The sequence below is a fragment of the Lacerta agilis genome, chromosome 1 (genome assembly GCF_009819535.1).
Source record: "Lacerta agilis isolate rLacAgi1 chromosome 1, rLacAgi1.pri, whole genome shotgun sequence".
Lineage (NCBI taxonomy): Eukaryota > Metazoa > Chordata > Lepidosauria > Squamata > Lacertidae > Lacerta > Lacerta agilis.
This window is the reverse complement of record NC_046312.1, coordinates 6,626,010-6,643,362: the sequence shown is the minus strand read 5'-3', so window position 1 is coordinate 6,643,362 and position 17,353 is coordinate 6,626,010. Positions and strand designations below refer to the sequence as shown.

Sequence of the window (17,353 nt, the reverse complement as noted above, 5' to 3'; positions counted from 1 at the left end):
TAAACAGCTGCTGCAAAGTTCTGGGAGCTTCAGCCATATTAATTTGCTTACTGTGGTTGAGATTAAATTCTTAACTAGAATTTAGATATCATATTTAATGCATAATCTTACAAAATCCCCACAAAACAGCCAGACAGCTCTTCTACTGATTTATTCTAATACTCATTCATTGGTATATACTGGGCAAATTACTTACCTAGTAATACCAGCTCTTGTAGTCCATGTACTTGCCTGGAGTGCTGAAACAACTCTGAAGCACTGTTAATCCTGCTTGTTTTGGTTGCCAACTGCATAGGTTTCTTACCTATGTCTTTGACACCTGTGCAATTTTTGTCATGTTCATAATAACAGTGTTTCCTTCTGTAAATATGTTACCACCTCAGACTGCCATATCAAGGAAGTTCCAAGTTATGGGGGAAGACTATATGTTGTAAGAAAAGTTACATATAGGTTGAATGTATTTTCTTTCAAATTTGTCAGAAACTACCCTTGTTCTCAAGATTTCAGATGTACTGTGCCTCAGATTTTATAGATGTGCACACTAGCTACACCTGATGAATGTCCCCTTTGTTAACAATTGGAATTTGTCTTGCTTTATTGATGTTGGGCTTTAACTGTTTCCAGCAGAATAAGATGGTTATCCTATGTTTGAGAGAAGCTGTGACATTATGCTGGAGGAAATGTTTCTTCTCAAAAGACATAGGGCTGACAAAAAGTTTCTCACTGAGTGGTTTCTAACTCACTTGGTTTTTTTAAAGGATTGGGGAAATTAATTGACTGTAGGTATATAAAATGGCTATTATCCATGAAAGACAAATTGACCCCTTAGAATAGAGCCTAGGGCTTGCTGATCAGAAGGTCGGCAGTTCGAATCCTCATGACGGGGTGAGCTGCCATTGCTTGGTCCCAGCTCCTGCCCACCTAGCAGTTCGAAAGCATGTCAAATTGCAAGTAGATAAATAGGTACCGCTCCAGTGGGAAGGTAAACGGCGTTTCCGTGCGCTGCTCTGGTTCGCCAGAAGCGGCTTTGTCATGCTGGCCACATGACCCGGAAGCTGTACGCCGGCTCCCTCGGCCAGTAACGCGAGATGAGCTCCGCAACCCCAGAGTCAGACACGACTGGACCTAATGGTCAGGGGTCCCTTTACCTTTACCTTTATAGTCGTAGTAGGAGTTGCTTCCTGTGCTGCTGTTTCACTCAAGTGACAGGCATCTACTTGTGCAGCAAGGCTTCTCCTTTCTTTCATTCCTTTGTGCACCTTCAAAATCTGCTCCAGAGGATTGGGGGTAGGCTCTCTGGAGATTTTGGGTGCACGCAGGGGGGATAGATCCCTGGAAAAGACCCTGATGTTGGGAAAGATGGAGGGCACAAGGAGAAGGGGACGACAGAGGATGAGATGGTTGGACAGTATTCTCAAAGCTACTAACATGAGTTTGGCCAAACTGCGGGAGGCAGTGAAGGATAGGCGTGCCTGGCGTGCTCTGGTCCATGGGGTCACGAAGAGTCGGACACGACTGAACGACTGAACAACAACAACAAAGGGGGGATAGAGGAAAACTTTAGGGAAGTTTTTAAACTGTGATATTTTAAATGTATTTTAATATTTGGTGGCAGTCGCCCAGAGTGGCTGGGGAGACCCGGCCAGATGGGCGGGGTACAAATAATAAATTATTATTATTATTATTATTATTATTATTATTATTATTATTATTACATCCACTTGTGCCAGCAGAATGACATTTTCGCTCAGAACTCAAGAATTGCCTTGCTGCATCTGTTCAAGGTCTACCTTACTTGACATTCTGTTTCCTAAAAGTGACCAACCAAATAAGTTTGAAACCTCACGAACAGGTTAGCACACCTATTTTAGGAAATGTCATTCTGCTTGTTAATGCTCACACTGTGAGGAAGAGAGTCAAAGTAGAGTTGGAAACTTCAGTGGTGAACTTATGGCTAGGCAGTATATATAATGTTCATTATGCATTACTTTACTTGTTGTCCAATGTAACCAGACATTTCAAAATAGGTATATTATATCAGCCAATATTGCAGAGTTAACAAAGCCTGGGGATAGCACAACGTAAGACTTAACTTCAAGAACATTAAGTAGCTTTGAAAACCTATTCCGAGCATGATGATTTATGGGCAAGTCACTTTGACATAAGCACAAATGAGTTTTCGGTCTATTTTTGAGCAGCAGAACCAAGGGCTTTCTTTCAGCATCAGTGGCATTTAGAGACTTTTTCAAAGCCGTTTATTTGTCCCACACCAGCATGTCTACTCATACTACGTCTTTTTACTTCAACTTAGAAGACCTTTTATCTGTACTCCATAAAGATTTTAACTCTACATCATTACTGCTTAATTGTTCTGATTATAAAATTATTTAGTACAATAATATTAAATAAGTTTTGGTTGTATGGCGCAGGCATAGCCAAAATCATTTAGCAACAGATAATGGTAGATTGTACCAAGGGCAAAGAGTAAGGCTTACATTACTATGCTTAGCCTCAAAAATGTTAGGAGTGTGTTGGGTTACCCAAAGCAAGGACTATAGAGAGGTGTTAGTAGTGCTAACTTTATGTTATAAAACAACATAATTTTAAGGGGTTTGGCTGTTGTTTTCGCTTTCCTTAAAAAAGGATGATGAGACTACCCAAGACCTGATGCAGAGTCAATTTAAGGAAAGGTTCCCCCCTTCTGAGCTCTTTACTAATGTATTAGCAGACAGCCTAGCTGAGTTCTAGAGTTTCCGTTGCATTTCGGATGTTCATTCCTGAGAGCAGATACATAAAGCTGTAGGAAGCAGGGTGGACTAATTTTATATCTTCAGCTGGTAGAATTGTGGCAGAGAATTGGGTCATTCAGCATCCCAGTGCCACTCTCCTTTTTGTTTTGTTTATACTGCTTAACACGAGGACAAGTAGGATGGGGGAGAAGGACAGAGTGGGTCATGATGGGGGGGGGGGATCCTGAGTCTGAAAAGCTTGAAGACTGCTGATTTAAATGTTTTCCTATTTGCATTTTAGGTAACTTCCTAGACAAAACCACATACAAATCGATTACTTTCACCATTAAAGCATAATTACACAACCTAAGGTGGTAATTCAAAACTTGTGCTCACATGTCATCTGAAGAGAGAGTTGAGAACATCTGCAAAATTAATGGACTTCTGGTTGACCCTCTATAATTACATTTGAATCTTTTGAACAAGAGTTGGAGATATAAGTACACAAAGCTTTCCAGAAGAAAGAACTAGGTACTACTGGGGATATAGGTCACATCCTCACCATACATTTAACTCGCTTGGCTTGCCCCAAAGAATCCTGAGAATTGTAGGTTGTTTAGGGTGCCCTGTGAGGGGTAAACTACATTTTTCAGGATTCTTTGATGGAAACTGTGTTAAATGTGTGGTGTGGGAGTTCCCTATGGCGTTATTTTCCATGGGACAGAAAGTAAATTTTCTGGTTGGCTGACAGATAGTCATAAATATTTGAGAAAGGAAACATTGAGCTCAAGATGTTCAGTGGGTTGTATAGCAGCCTTCCTGATGGGATGATGTACTCCAGACATCTGAAGGGCACCAGATTGGCATATACAGTATGAGAACACTCAAGCTGCCTCTGTGAATGAATGACCCCGTTGAGATACAGAGTGATGTTTCCTGGAAGCAGGGGTAGGAGCTGGATCTTAATACCTGTGATAGGTCCCTGCGGCTGCTGTTTCAAGCCCCTGATAGTAATATAGTTTATGGCTTGACAATGAAAAGGCAGATATCTTTCCCCATTGTTTTTTTTTCTTCTTCTTCTCATGGAAAAGCAGTCTTCAACCAGCTGTTATCCCCCCCCCCCCTGTTTGTGTTTTGGTATTGCAAAGCATTAAGGGATGCCAGTTGTGTGCATAATCGATAGCATTTTGGCAAGGGTTAAATTCTTGTCTCTGCTCATTTCTCACGAGAGATATTGGAAAGCTGTTTAAAGGTCTCTCTTAAAGTGCCTATCGAGAGTATCTTTGGCTGTCAATACAAAATAGATTTGCGTCAGGTTCAGTTTGTAGTGTCTGAAAATCATGGAGTTATTTGATGGGTCTCATCTCATTAGCGTGCTATACCAATGAGAATGTCTGCTGTTTACCCACTCAAACTCTGAACTTCTTGGAAGCAGTATTACAGAACTCACAAACCATCACTTTATTTTTCCTGCTCTGATCCCAATTTACAGTGGAATGTATGTATATTTATAGTTCTAATGAAGGATTTGGCATTATAGCTATTTGGGCTCAATAATATGAAATCTAATCTGACATGTTTGGTCTTGATTGTTACCAGCTATGAAAGTCTCTTTCAGTGAGTTAAAGGTAGCTAATATCTATAGTTGCACTATGCTGGTTCAGCTGGATTTGACACCTATCCAAAATTGACTCTCTTAGTTTTGCACAAAACCATGTGTTGTGGTGAGAGGACTCAACAGACAACATTTGCTATGTTCGTTCATACCTTGTGGTGACTGCGATTAATTTTTCGCTCTCTGTCTCTGCCTGATGGTGTAATGAATGGTTGGGGAGCAATTGTTATTGGAGTAATGGATCAATCTTCTCTGGATCCAAAGCAGACATTTATGTGCAAGTAAAGTCTAAACTTTATAAATTATTTCCCTTCACGTTTTCTGTGCAGCCATTCCAAAGGGCAAGCCACTTTACCTATTCAGAACAACTGCATGGTGTACTTTAGCAATGTTGGAGGTTGAGGGCAAGTACAGTTCAGACTGGTGGAGAATTGTACATAAAAATCAAACTTCCTATAGGTACAAATTGAGCACACCCTAAAGCAGGGGTCAGCAAACTTTTTCAGCAGGGGGCCAGTCCACTGTCCCTCAGACCTTGTGGGGGACTGGACTATATTTTTTGGGGGGGAAATTGAACGAATTCCTGTGCCCCACAAATAACCCAGAGATGCATTTTAAATAAAAGGACACATTCTACTCATGTAAAAACACCAGGCCGGCCCCACAAATAACCAAGAGATGCATTTTAAATAAAAGGGCACATTCTACACACTGATTCCCATACCGTCCGTGGACTGGATTTAGAAGGCGATTGGGCCAGATCCGGCACCCGGGCCTTAATTTCCCTACCCATGCCCTAAAAAGTGTGCTCTCAAACTCTCTTTTTTTCTCAATTGAAAATAAAAATGCTATTTAAAATTGATATGAATATCACTTCAATGGATGTGCCCTCTCCCATTTTCAACCACAAATTCATAGACATACCACAGTGGTGGGAGGGCACTTGGAAAATAGTATTATGGCTCCTGGCAATAACATCATAACACCACTAGTTAGAGGTGGGATGCTGTGTTGGTCTGCTGTAGTCGAAACAAATAAAAAAATAAAAAAAATCCTTTCCAGTAGCACCTTAGAGACCAACTAAGGTTGTTAGTGGTATGAGCTTTCGTGTGCATGCACACTTCTTCAGATACACTGAAACAGAAGTCACCAGACCCTTATATATAGTGAGTGGGTGGGGAGGGATATGACTCAGAAGGGTGGTGGGGATGGGTGATTGGCTGATAGGTGTGGTGAACCTGTTGACGACTAGTATTATGGCTCCTGGCAATAACATCATAACACCACAAAATAAAAAAATAAAAAATCCTTCCAGTAGCACCTTAGAGACCAACTAAGTTTGTTCTTGGTATGAGCTTTCATATGTATCTGAAGAAGTGTGCATGCACATGAAAGCTCATACCAAGAACAAACTTAGTTGGTCTCTAAGGTGCTACTGGAAGGATTTTTTTATTTTTTATTTTGTTTTGACTATGGCAGATCAACACGGCTACCTACCTGTAACTGAATCATAATGCCACATAACTAAATAAATTTGGATGTGTTGTTGTGAGCAGGTGAGAGCAATTTAAATGTATATGGACATTTTCACCAGAAGTACAGAAAAACTCTCAAGGGAGGGAGATTTTGTGGGGGTGGGGGTGAAGGCACTGCCTAAATGTTTTTGAAAATAGTGAGTAGTTTTGACTTGAAAAAGTATTTTTCACCTTTATGTTCTGCAACATTAAATTCTCAGTGGGATTCAAAGTGTTTTAAGCCCTTCCAAAATGCACAAGGTTAGCTAAGTTATTTTTTAAAGACCTTATTTTGCAAGAAAAAACACTGGAGATGGCCAGGTGTGTGGTTAAAAGCATGTGGGAATTCTTTTAAAAATGGTTTCTAATATTCTACTTCATGTGGGCTTCCTTCTCGGCACTCAAAGCTCATGAGGTTTCCATGGCAATGTTCTTTTTTGCTAAAGGTTACCAGAAAATTACACTTAGTGGCTTTATTGGCAATACCGATCAATTTCACTTCCCAGATTTACTGTTGTCTTACAACATAGAAGCAGTAATTCTGGCCAATTAATTTTCATCTGGTGTGTGTTTAACAAAGTAGCAGTCTTCTCTACATATAAAGTGGTGGCAATCCAAAGACAGATGGTGACATCCGTCGTCTGTCCATTTCACCACCCTCCCATTTCCAGCGACTGCTGTTTAACAAGGGGACTAGACTTGATAATGCCAGGGCCAGCCTAACCATGAGGCACACTGCAGCAGCTGCCTTAGGTGGTGGAACCACAATGGAGTGGCACTCCATGGGCACCCTACCTGCTACCACCAGATTAAAGGAGCAGCGGCAGTGGGGGGACGGGACGGGACCGGCAATCTTGCTGATGCTGGGACTTCTCCAATAACAGTGGGAAGGCTTTCTGCAGTGGCACTGGAGATTCCCAAGTAAAACGTGCATGGATTGGGGACCTCAGTGACTGAAGCTGTGTGTGCGTGATTAAGGCCAGGGTGAAAATGTTGCTTTTGTTATAAAAGTAGTGCTTTTTAAACTAAGTTCAAATCCAGCACAATACTTTACATAATGCATCCTATACACACATGTGCTGGTATTTGAAAAGATTCCTTATTCTCATGACTTAGGGTTTTGGATGCTATTGCAGGGGCTGAGCCCCATTTAAGTCTGTGGTGTCCAGTCAAGAATTGCTATTGAAAATAATATCAACAATGTGTCACTGATGTGAATTGTGAATTAGTTCATGCATTTCGAAAAAATAAATAGAAAGTGCTGCTGAACGGGGGTGTGGGGTGGGGAAGGGCAACTAGCCATTCTGTTTTTGCTTCCGTAACCTAGGTTCCAGGAGCCATGTGCAGAATAGCTTTTGCATCCCCAGTTTCTAACACAGGCATGTGCCCACCCCACCCCACCCCCATTGGTAGAAGTGGGTCCTCAGTGAGAATGAGGCCTAAGAAAAACAGGGCATAGACCTTGATTTTTGATTAGTAGGAATCTTATCAAAATTCTTGGTGAACTTAATTGGCATTTATTGGTTGAACTTTGAGCAATTTTCTTTCTGCGTGATGGGGTACCATATACTCTTAATTACATTAGTTCTGTGTTTTGTTACAAAAATCAACCGTTTTTAGTTCAACTGCTCATAATTCAGTTTTAATGATTCCAAATACCACAGCTTTCTTATCTGTTAAGCAAAATGACCAGCTGAACAACATCTGTTAGTAATAGTTAACAATGAATCTAATATAGTTGGTCTAGAGAACCAACGGACATATAAAGGGTTTAGGAAAATAACAAAAGTAAATCTGTGAGTGGTTATTTTAACAAGAACCAAATATTCATTTAAGAAGTGGAGTTTGAACATTAGCAATATGCTATAGGATATTTAGAATAAATGGGAAGTTTTCACCAGGTCTTAAATGTCAGTTGGATTTGTGTGGAAGTCTGCCATGGCCTTTCACAAGCTAATGAGGACAGAATTCCACTCTAGTACCCTAGGCAGCAGAGCTAAAAATAACTTATTAGGAATATCCTGCCCCAATTAGTTCCCTAGAGGAAAAGGAGTCAAATTTGCTTGAACAATTGTCATTCATATTAATGATTCCAAATTCCCAGTTTAAATGGGATGGGGCATTAGAAAAATAAAAATGAATTTGTTTCACCGAAGCAGCATTTTGTGCCAGATTCTCACTTAGCATCTTATTTTGTTTTCCAGTTGTGTACAGCATTGGGCTGCTCGTTTTCTGCTACGCTTCCCTTATTCTTAAGCATGTTCAGCCTAGGATCCAGAGTTTGTAATAATGATGGCACTTTTCTTTGGCAGTTCATTCCTAACAAGCCACCTGAGTCCTTGACTATGTAAATCAGGCTACTATGCCTGGTAAAGCTGCTTAGACCCCTTTCCTAATTATAAGCAGGTGTCTCGTTGCAGTTTGTCCTTCCATGTGGGCTAGTAGCTTCTGTAGACACAAAGGTCTTTTAGCTAGTCTCCCAGTCCCTTGCACCCAATATCAAGCCAAGTCATCTGTAAAGCCTTCATCAAAGTGAAGTCTGTTTCTGACCTGTACAGATGGCAACCCTTTATTGTTCCCAATTTATTACTGCAGCAGAAATCAAAAGGACACAGTCTTAGGGAGGAGAGAACTCCTTAAAAAAATGAACTTAAAGCTAAGGCGGGTTCAGGTGCACTCACCGTTCTCTAATTTTGATACATTTTTTTACTCAGTACCACACACAAATTCAGTAACCTTCTGATACCCCTGAAAGAGGAGCCTCTGGTACTATCTTGGAGCATATAATAATAATAATAATAATAATTATTATTATTATTATTATTATTATTATTATTATTATTATTTATACCCCGCCCATCTGGCTGGTTTTCCACCGAATATTAAAAGCAATACAGCATCAAGCATTAAAAACTTCCCTAAACAGGGCCGCCGCCTTCAGTTGTCTTTTAAAAGTAAAATAGTTGCTTATTTCCTTGACATCTGATGGGAGGGTGTTCCACAGGGCAGGCGCCACCACCAAGAAGGCCCTCTGCCTGGTTCCCTGTAACCTCACTTCTCGCAGCGAGGGAACTGCCAGAAGGCCCTCGGAGCTGGACCTCAGTGTCCGGGCTGGACGATGGGGGTGGAGACGCTCCTTCAGGTATACAAGACCGAGGCCGTTTAGAGCTTTAAAGGTCAGCACCAACACTTTGAATTGTGCTCGGAAACATACTGGGAGCCAATGAAGATCTTTCAGGACCGGTGTTATATGGTCTCGGTGGCCGCTCCCAGTCACAAGTCTAGCTGCCGCATTCTGGATTAGCATTCCATAGCATTCTCAGAATGTTATGTTAAGACTTTTCATTGAGCAAGGATGCCAACTTGAATAAAATATATTGGGGGAGGAGGGGCAGGTACGCCCCGCCCTGCAAAACCCATCAGAAGATGCAGCATACACATACCATTTGAATGGCAGTGTCCATTAACTTTAGGGCCCCCCGGCCACCTCAAATATGGGAGTGGGGGCTGAAGAGACCTCAGAGCCTAGGAATTGGCTCCTATGTCTTTGAATATTTCACAGTCCCATGTGTGAACTCCAGTCCTAAACAATCCTTTAATTGTTTGCATAGCCACTTGGGGCCATTTAGAATATTACTCAGCAACAAAATTGGTTTGTCACAATGTACGTGCTCAACAAGAAGACAATCGTGGTTTTCTGACTGTTGTGCTTTGTATGAAGTGTGTGTTTCTCTTAACTATTTGGGTTTTTTGCAGTTTACATTGTTAGGTGTATGCTTAATGCATCTTAGGTGTGCACCCAAACAAATTAAAAACCAGTGAAATGGCCCTTATCATCCAATGGCTGAGAAGCCCTGAGTGTTGACTGATATTCTTTCAACTTTCTTCCACCTCTAACCAAATATCTAAACAGACAGAGACAGAACAGAATTTAGGGTCATTTATCTCTAGTGAACTGGCTGTCAGACTCTGTTCTCTTTTATGGAAAGTTCCAGCTTTTGAAGCATATCTGTCACCACTGTGGGTTCATCATTCCCCTTTATTATGGGAGGGTCCTCAGCTCAGTGTCAGTGACTGGTCAGTTAATGTCAGCCGACTGTTTTTTTTATTTAACTTGTGCTTCAAAGAAGCTACCTTAGTAAAATTGCATTCAGAAATCATTTCTGCTTTTCATAGGCACTGTTGCTTTAATTTCATGACCCTGGTATTTCTGGAGAAAAGCCAAAGGAGAAAAGGGTGGGATTCAACTAATGGTTTCCATCTGTGGAAGTCCTATGAGAAGATTTCCTCTTGTGCAATGGGGCTCCCCCCCCCAATTGGGGGGGGGTGGAGTTGGAAAAATCCCTGCAACACCATGGGGGAGGAGAAGGGGGAAACAGTTCTGTCTGGCAAGCCAAAATGCCTGACCTGGCTGAACAATCGCATTGAATTCCTTCCAGAACATAGTTAAAAGCTATGGGTGGTAGTCAGTTAAGTTTTACTCATAGTAGACCCATTGAACTTAATGAACATGGTTAGGTACATTGATTTCAATAGGTTTACTCTGAGTAAAACTTAGCTGACTACTATCCTAAGTTATTTGTTTATAAAAAAGTAAAGTTAATTTCATTTGTGATTAGCACAGTTATCAAGCAAGTTGATTAAAATACCTTTTTGTTCTAATAAAAATGCTTTTAAAATATCTGACCCGTATTTGTCAGATTTTACAAATCTTGTTTTCACCCGTCGCTCAGTACATGGATGCTTTTCGGTTTGGTCCCTGATATCTCTAGTTAAAGACTCTCTAGAAGCAGAATAGGCCTGGAAAAGATACTTGCCTTTGAAAGTCACTGTTCCTTCAAGGCATCTGGGTTAGATTTGGTAGACATGGTAAAGAAAAGCTTCACAGGCTGTTTTTTTATTATTATGAAAGTGGGTCGTTTGAAAAAATGGTGTGCCCAAAAGAGAGAAAGTGTGAAAAGTGAAACTTGCATGGTTGCATTCAAGATTCATTTATCTTGATTCTAGCTTGGTTTGTTTTTTAAAGGACAGATCTTTGTAATTTTCTGTCCATAAGCAAGAGCTTTGCTTTTTTTGGGGGGGGGAGGGTCACACCTTGCATGGGAAGTCCCTTAGCAAGGGGCCAGAGTGCTCTTTGTTGTGATCCAGAGTTGCAGCTGAGCCACACTTGCTGCAAACCGCATAATAAACAAATTGAATCAGCCTGGATAGGGAGAAACTCGGTAATGGCTGTAACAGCATTTACAAATGTGGAAGTGATGTGCTTTTCCCTGACTCAGGTATTACTTACTTAAATAAAGCAGGAACTGTCTTATTCCACAGGCCATCAGTTGTAAAGGGCAGCACAGTATATCCTACACGTTGTCAAGAAGCCAGACGGTGGTAGTGGAATATACACACGACAAAGATACAGATATGTTTCAGGTAAGCTCATTTGCATGACCTAAAAACAGCTGTTTGTGGGGCTTTTATAGCTTATTTCCTGTGTATGTCCACACATGGTATGGGAAAATCCCTAAGTGAAGATGTCCTGAAACGGCTTACAGAAATGGTGTCCTGGAGTACAGGGTTTATTCTCAGATGTTGCTCTCTCTGAAGGAAGGGTCTTACCTGCTGGTTGCACACTGGTTTTAGAAGTGCACACTGGGAAGCTTTGGTACACGTACCTGCGGCAAAGTACGTGCTTTGTGGTGTCATATGTGACTTTACACTAACCACATTGCATGCTTGCTTTTTCTGACACGGAAAAGCTTTCCCACTATCTCACTCTGAACAGTTAAAGCTCTCTTTTTGCTCAACGTGTCATGCTTTCAAAATTCACTACTGGCTTTTGTTGTTGACAAAAGTGTAAAGGCATTTCTACAGGCCTTTCAATAATAATCTTGAGGCTGGACTGTGTCCCACTCTTGCTCTTTTGAAAGCACTCCCAGTGGGAACTGGTGGTGGCTGCATTATTTATACTTTCATTTAGTGATGCTCTCTAGGTCTTTCCAGTGACATATTCATTCAGCAGTAAATATACTGAGTTACAGATGCTCAAAAATAGGTTGTTGGTTTTCTTCCAGGAGCACCAACAAAGCCATTACTTAAACGCATTGTTTCAGATTTCCATGCATGGCAGAGGTAGTTCTGGATTGTTTAGACAGTGGGTGGGTTCGTCAGTTTTTCTTTGTTCCTGCATGTACCTAGATTCAGTTAAAATACTTTCTGCCACATCCGTATGTGCTTCACAGAGATGAGAGGTCTCTTGTGCTTTCAAAGCACAGTGCGTACTAGAATATTGCTTGTTAATTAAAAAACCTGCCTGTCTTTTGGAAAACTCAGCATATTACATAGAGCTCCCAGTGTTGTCCTATTCTTCCACCATTCAGGTCCATTTCTCTTTAGATTCACTAGTGTTAGGGGATTAGGTGCTCCTTGGTCCATTCACAGTCATAATTTATACAGTACTATCTTATGCCACACAGAATACTGTGTTTTTATGCTGTGAACCATCCTGAGATCTATGGATAAAGGGCAGTATACAAATTTTATTAATTTATTTATTAGTAATACGCAATCCTATACATATCTGGGCTTTCTGAGAATGCCAATTGTACTGAAAATGCAAGGCTCATGTTTGGGATGACAGTGTGTTGATCGGTTCATAAACTGTAGGATTTTCAGCTGGGTGTGATTTGTTTTGGGGCAGGGAGAAATACAGTGTTCCACATTGGCTCCTTTTACTCCAACACTCTGTGGTCTTGCTTCCTGGCAAGCTGTTCCTTGCATTGATCACCCCACTTGAGCCAAAGTTATTGAATATCTTCAAGGAGTGAAGTGGTTGTGTTATGCTAGTTCAAACAGCAGACAATGTGTGGAGCTTTCTAGACGATTTATCTTACAAATGTTGGACTATTACAGTTGGGCTTTAGACATAGAGGGGCTGTGGTGGGGGGCTGGTAATTCCTTAACTGTTGAACTAAGAAGAACTTGCTGGATCTGCCAGTGGCCCATATAGTCCTACCCTGTTCTCACAGCCTCCAGCCAGTTTCCCCCCTGCAGCCTGCAAGCATTTTTTAAAAAGAAAAAGAGGGAGGAAAGGGGCAGGCACCTGGGAATAAAAACTTTGGCAATCCCACCCACCATTGAAGTCGATGTGTTTTGACAATACATGATTTTGGCTTTATGCGCTATTCCCGGACCATAATCCCAGTGTAAATTGAAAGTCACCTGTACTAGATTTTCATCTTTTCTACAGAGGTGCTTGATTAGCATTTTAGCAGAATAAGGTAAGAAGGCTTATCCTCGCTACTCTGTCTCCCACAGCAAATATTTCTAGCAAATAATAAACCTGGCAGAATTTTGCAGTTAGAATGTTTCATAAACTCAAATGACACAGCAAAACAGCACAACCCTGTACCTTGGTAGTCAATGTCAAATATTAGAAGACAGCTTTAACTAGAATTCAGCTTTGGAAGAAAGACTCCATGCAATTCAGATATTTAATCTGATATTTAATTTGCTGCCTGTTTCTTTCCAATTCTTAGATGCACAGAGACGCAACCTAAAATCTGTTGATTTCCTTGCTGTTGTCTAGGAAGTTCATAATTCTGGTTTATGGCATAGCTCCAAGAAGCAACATTAGTCTCTCTATATAACAACTTTTACTGCCGTTAAAGTGGTAACAGAAATTCAGGGCTTGCCACATTCATTTTCACCCATCACAGTGTTTCTGCAGCTGAGCAATCTGTAATAGTTGTTATAAGTGAATCATTCAAGTGCAGCCATTGGCATCTTGATGCCAAAAGGAGTCAAGTAATACCAATGAAGCAGAAAATTTGGGGATGGCTATACAGGTATCTCAGTGGTAGAGCATCTGCCTTGTGTGCAGAGGGTCCCAAACTCAATTCCTAGTAACTCCAGGGCTAGAAGAGACTCCAGCCTGAAACCCTGGAGGGCCACTTCCAGTTAGTGTAGACAGTACTGAGCAAGATTGAGCAATGTTCTGACTCAGTATAATTTCTGTGCTCCTAAAATATTTCATAGAAAGGTGGAGCCATGACCACATATGCATGGTGAAATATAGCTCCCTCTCTGTGTGAAATGATTTCCTCCTTAGCATTTAGTGAAAGGCGCTGTGGTCTAAACCACTGAGCCTAGGGCTTGCCGATTGGAAGGTTGGCAGTTCAAATCCCCGTGACGGGGTGAGCTCCCGTTGCTCTGTCCCAGCTCCTGCTAACCTAGCAGTTCAAAAGCACGTCAAAGTGCAAGTAGGAAAATAGGTAACACTTCGCCGGGGAGGTAAACGGCATTTCAGTGTGCTGCTCTGGTTTCACCAGAAGCGGCTGGCCACATGACCCAGAAAAACTGTCTGTGGACAAATGTCTGCTCCCTCGGCCAGTAAAGCGAGATGAGCGCTGCAACCCCAGAGTTGCTTGCGACTGGACTTAATCTGTCAGAGGTCCTTTACCTTTACCTTCTAAGAGATGTTAGGAGAAATTCATTCTTGTGTAAGGGATTGTTCTACCATGGCAAGCAATTTCAGTTTGTCAGATAGAGTGAACCCCCCCCACCCACCCCATGCGCCAATACACCATGCTGTTCTGGGCGTTCTCCGCCAAAAGACCAGAAACTATTTTGGTGGGACCCATGCAGGGTGGATTTCATTTAAATCACTAGTCAGTAAGGCTCAGGGTGGATTTAAATTAAAAAATCCCATTTTTTTATTTAAATCAGTTTTTTTTTATTTAAATCCACCCTGAGCCTTACTGACTAGTGATTTAAATTGTGATTTAAATCAGTTTGATTTAAATCAAATCCACCCTGGACCCATGTGAGGAAATAAGGGGGAAAGTCCCAATGAGAAGGCCTTCTGCTAATGGAACTCATTAATTGAATCCATTGTGTTATAGTTGGTATACTAGGGTGTCTTAAAAGTAATTGAGGATCACTTAACATCGGTTTGTAGACTGGATCTTTTAAATCTAAAAACAGACAAAAGCTTTTATATATTTTTGTGGGGAGCAGGGGAATCTTCTGAGGGGCTTGCTTTTATTACAAGTCATTCAAATTTTGAAGGAACCCCATGTAGCTAAAACAGTTTTAGAATGAGAGCAAGATGCCTACTTACATTTATTGTTGATTTGTGGATAATACTTCAATCTACCTGAATGTACAAGTTACACATAGATTTTGCTTATTTAAGGTTTCACATGCTCTCACATTGCATAGTTCTCCAAAGAGTCAGCCAGCCAGCCAGTCAGTCAATTTATTGTGTTTTAGCAAACAACCTTTCTACACATAATGTATAATGTAACAGTATCATCTAAGGTATTTCTCTAAAATATGTTTTCAATGTCTTCAGGTTGGCAGATCAACAGAGAGCCCCATAGATTTTGTTGTAACAGATACAATTTCGGGCAGTCAAAATGGTGATGAAACTCAGATCACCCAAAGCACCATCTCCAGGTTTGCGTGCCGCATTGTCTGTGATAGGAACACACCATACACAGCCAGAATCTTTGCAGCAGGATTTGACTCTTCTAAAAACATATTCCTTGGGGTAAGTACATGTAGTTTCTCTGCAAGCCTCTCTGTCATGATAATTTGTTGCATAAACCAGCCCTCTTATCACAACATGATGGCTGTTTGCTGGCATTCAACTGCAGATTATTTTTTCTTAATATGAACACATAGTACATAGGAAACTGTCAGATTATTGTCCATCTAGCCCAGCATAGACTACTCTGAGTGGCTGCAGCTCTGCAGTGTCTCAGTCCAGAAATCTTTTCCATCACTTGCTACTTGATCTTTTTAACTGGAGATTCCAGAATTTCAGTGTGAGATCTTCTCCATTCAAGACTATGTGCTGCATCATGAGCTAATGTCACCATAGAAAATCTGGAAGTAGGATTGATTAATCTCACCCTTTGCTTCCTCATTGCAATGTGGAATCAAGTGCCTAATTGGGAAAAATTGACGATAGAGGTGCTGCCATATGTAAGCTTGGTTACCATGCTGAAAGAGGAGGTACAGCAACTTGAGGCCCACCTGTCCACACTTCAAGCTACTGGGTAACATGAGGACATGAGGACATTCTTGCTAGACTATCCTGCAACAGAGATGCAGGCAGAGTACCCCTAGAGAGGAGGAAGATTGCCCAATTCAGGAGATAAACCTCTGGAGGAACATGACACATGATAGTCCATCAGGAGCCATGCTGTGTCTCTGGAGCTACAAAATTGATTCTATGCCCTCACCTCGGACACTGATTCTTGGCCAGAGGAGCAAGAACAGTGGTTGCAGACCTCAGAACACATCAAGGTGGCAGCAGAAGGTACACCTTACCGAACGATTCCTGCTGCTTCCCAGAGAAGGAAGAGATGTGTGGTAGCGGTGGCAGGTGACTCCTTATTGAGTGTTACAGAGGTGGCGGCAGTGTGTGGAAGAATGACTCATGGTTTCAGTTGTCTCTACACAAATGCACAGAGTATGAGAAACAAGCAAGAAGAACTTGAGCTCTTAATATAGGATGGCAAATATAGGCTGGTGGGATGAGACTCATGAATTGAATGTAGAAATTGAGGAGTACAACCTGCTCAAATGGAATAGATCAAAAAGGAAGGGAGGAAGAGTAGCATTATATGTAAATTGTGTGTACACTTGTGAAGAGATCCATGGCTTGGAACATGGAAGGCAGATTGAGAGTAGGGAAGGAGGCAGTTTTTGCAGGTAGTTGGAGCTAGGCTGTTTAGGACTTTAAACACTAATGTGATTTTCTTTCTGTCCCTTCTGATAAAGAGGCAAGCTGTTGTTTTTTTAGCCAAACTATTAGTAATAGTTGTAATTGTGTGCAGATGTTTACTTTGCTGTTATGTGCTAAATGTTGAGTTTAGAATTTGAAGCAACCCTTCCTTTATTATAGCTATTTTTCTTTGGGAAGCTTACTTGTGGTTGCAATCTTGAATACTATTACAAGTTTTGAATGTGGAAAGGCTGAGTAATTTATCTTTTATTTCTTCCTGTGGCCTTCTGTATAGGAAAAAGCAGCAAAATGGAAGAATCCCGATGGACACATGGATGGATTAACAACCAATGGCGTTCTAGTCATGCATCCAAAAGGAGGGTTCACTGAAGAATCGAAACCGGGAGTGTGGCGGGAAATTTCAGTTTGTGGTGATGTGTATACTCTGCGTGAAACAAGATCTGCTCAGCAAAGAGGCAAACTGGTAAGTTGGGAAGTTCATGATAGCGGTTTTATTTCAAAACTTTCTAGCCATTACTCAAATTGGCTTCCATATGAAAAGAAACCATAATTAAAAATGCAACCTAGATAGCATAAGGAATAAAGCACCAGAATCAATACAGTAAACAAAGCAGTAATCTTCTAGTCCTAAAGATCTCCTAAATAAAAGTGTCTTAGCACCAGGAGAACGGTGCCAGACAGACCTAGCTTAGCTGGCAATCCTTGAAAGTGTGGTAGCACAGTTAATTATTGAGATAACAGCCCTTAA

General features: G+C 41.2%; 1 protein-coding gene across 2 annotated transcripts in view; it reads left to right on the top strand.

Moving 5' to 3' along the window:
• The window catches only part of PELI2 (pellino E3 ubiquitin protein ligase family member 2), an 80,154-nt gene that overhangs the window by 52,864 nt on the left and 9,937 nt on the right, over positions 1 to 17,353 (top strand). Inside the window, exons 3-5 of one of the 2 annotated variants that reach the window (XM_033169037.1) lie at positions 11,181 to 11,282; positions 15,205 to 15,402; positions 16,880 to 17,068. In XM_033169037.1, coding sequence (XP_033024928.1) covers positions 11,181 to 11,282; positions 15,205 to 15,402; positions 16,880 to 17,068 — 489 coding nt within the window. The remainder of the gene's footprint in view (positions 1 to 11,180; positions 11,283 to 15,204; positions 15,403 to 16,879; positions 17,069 to 17,353) is intronic. The other variant, XM_033168954.1, reaches the window with a different exon arrangement.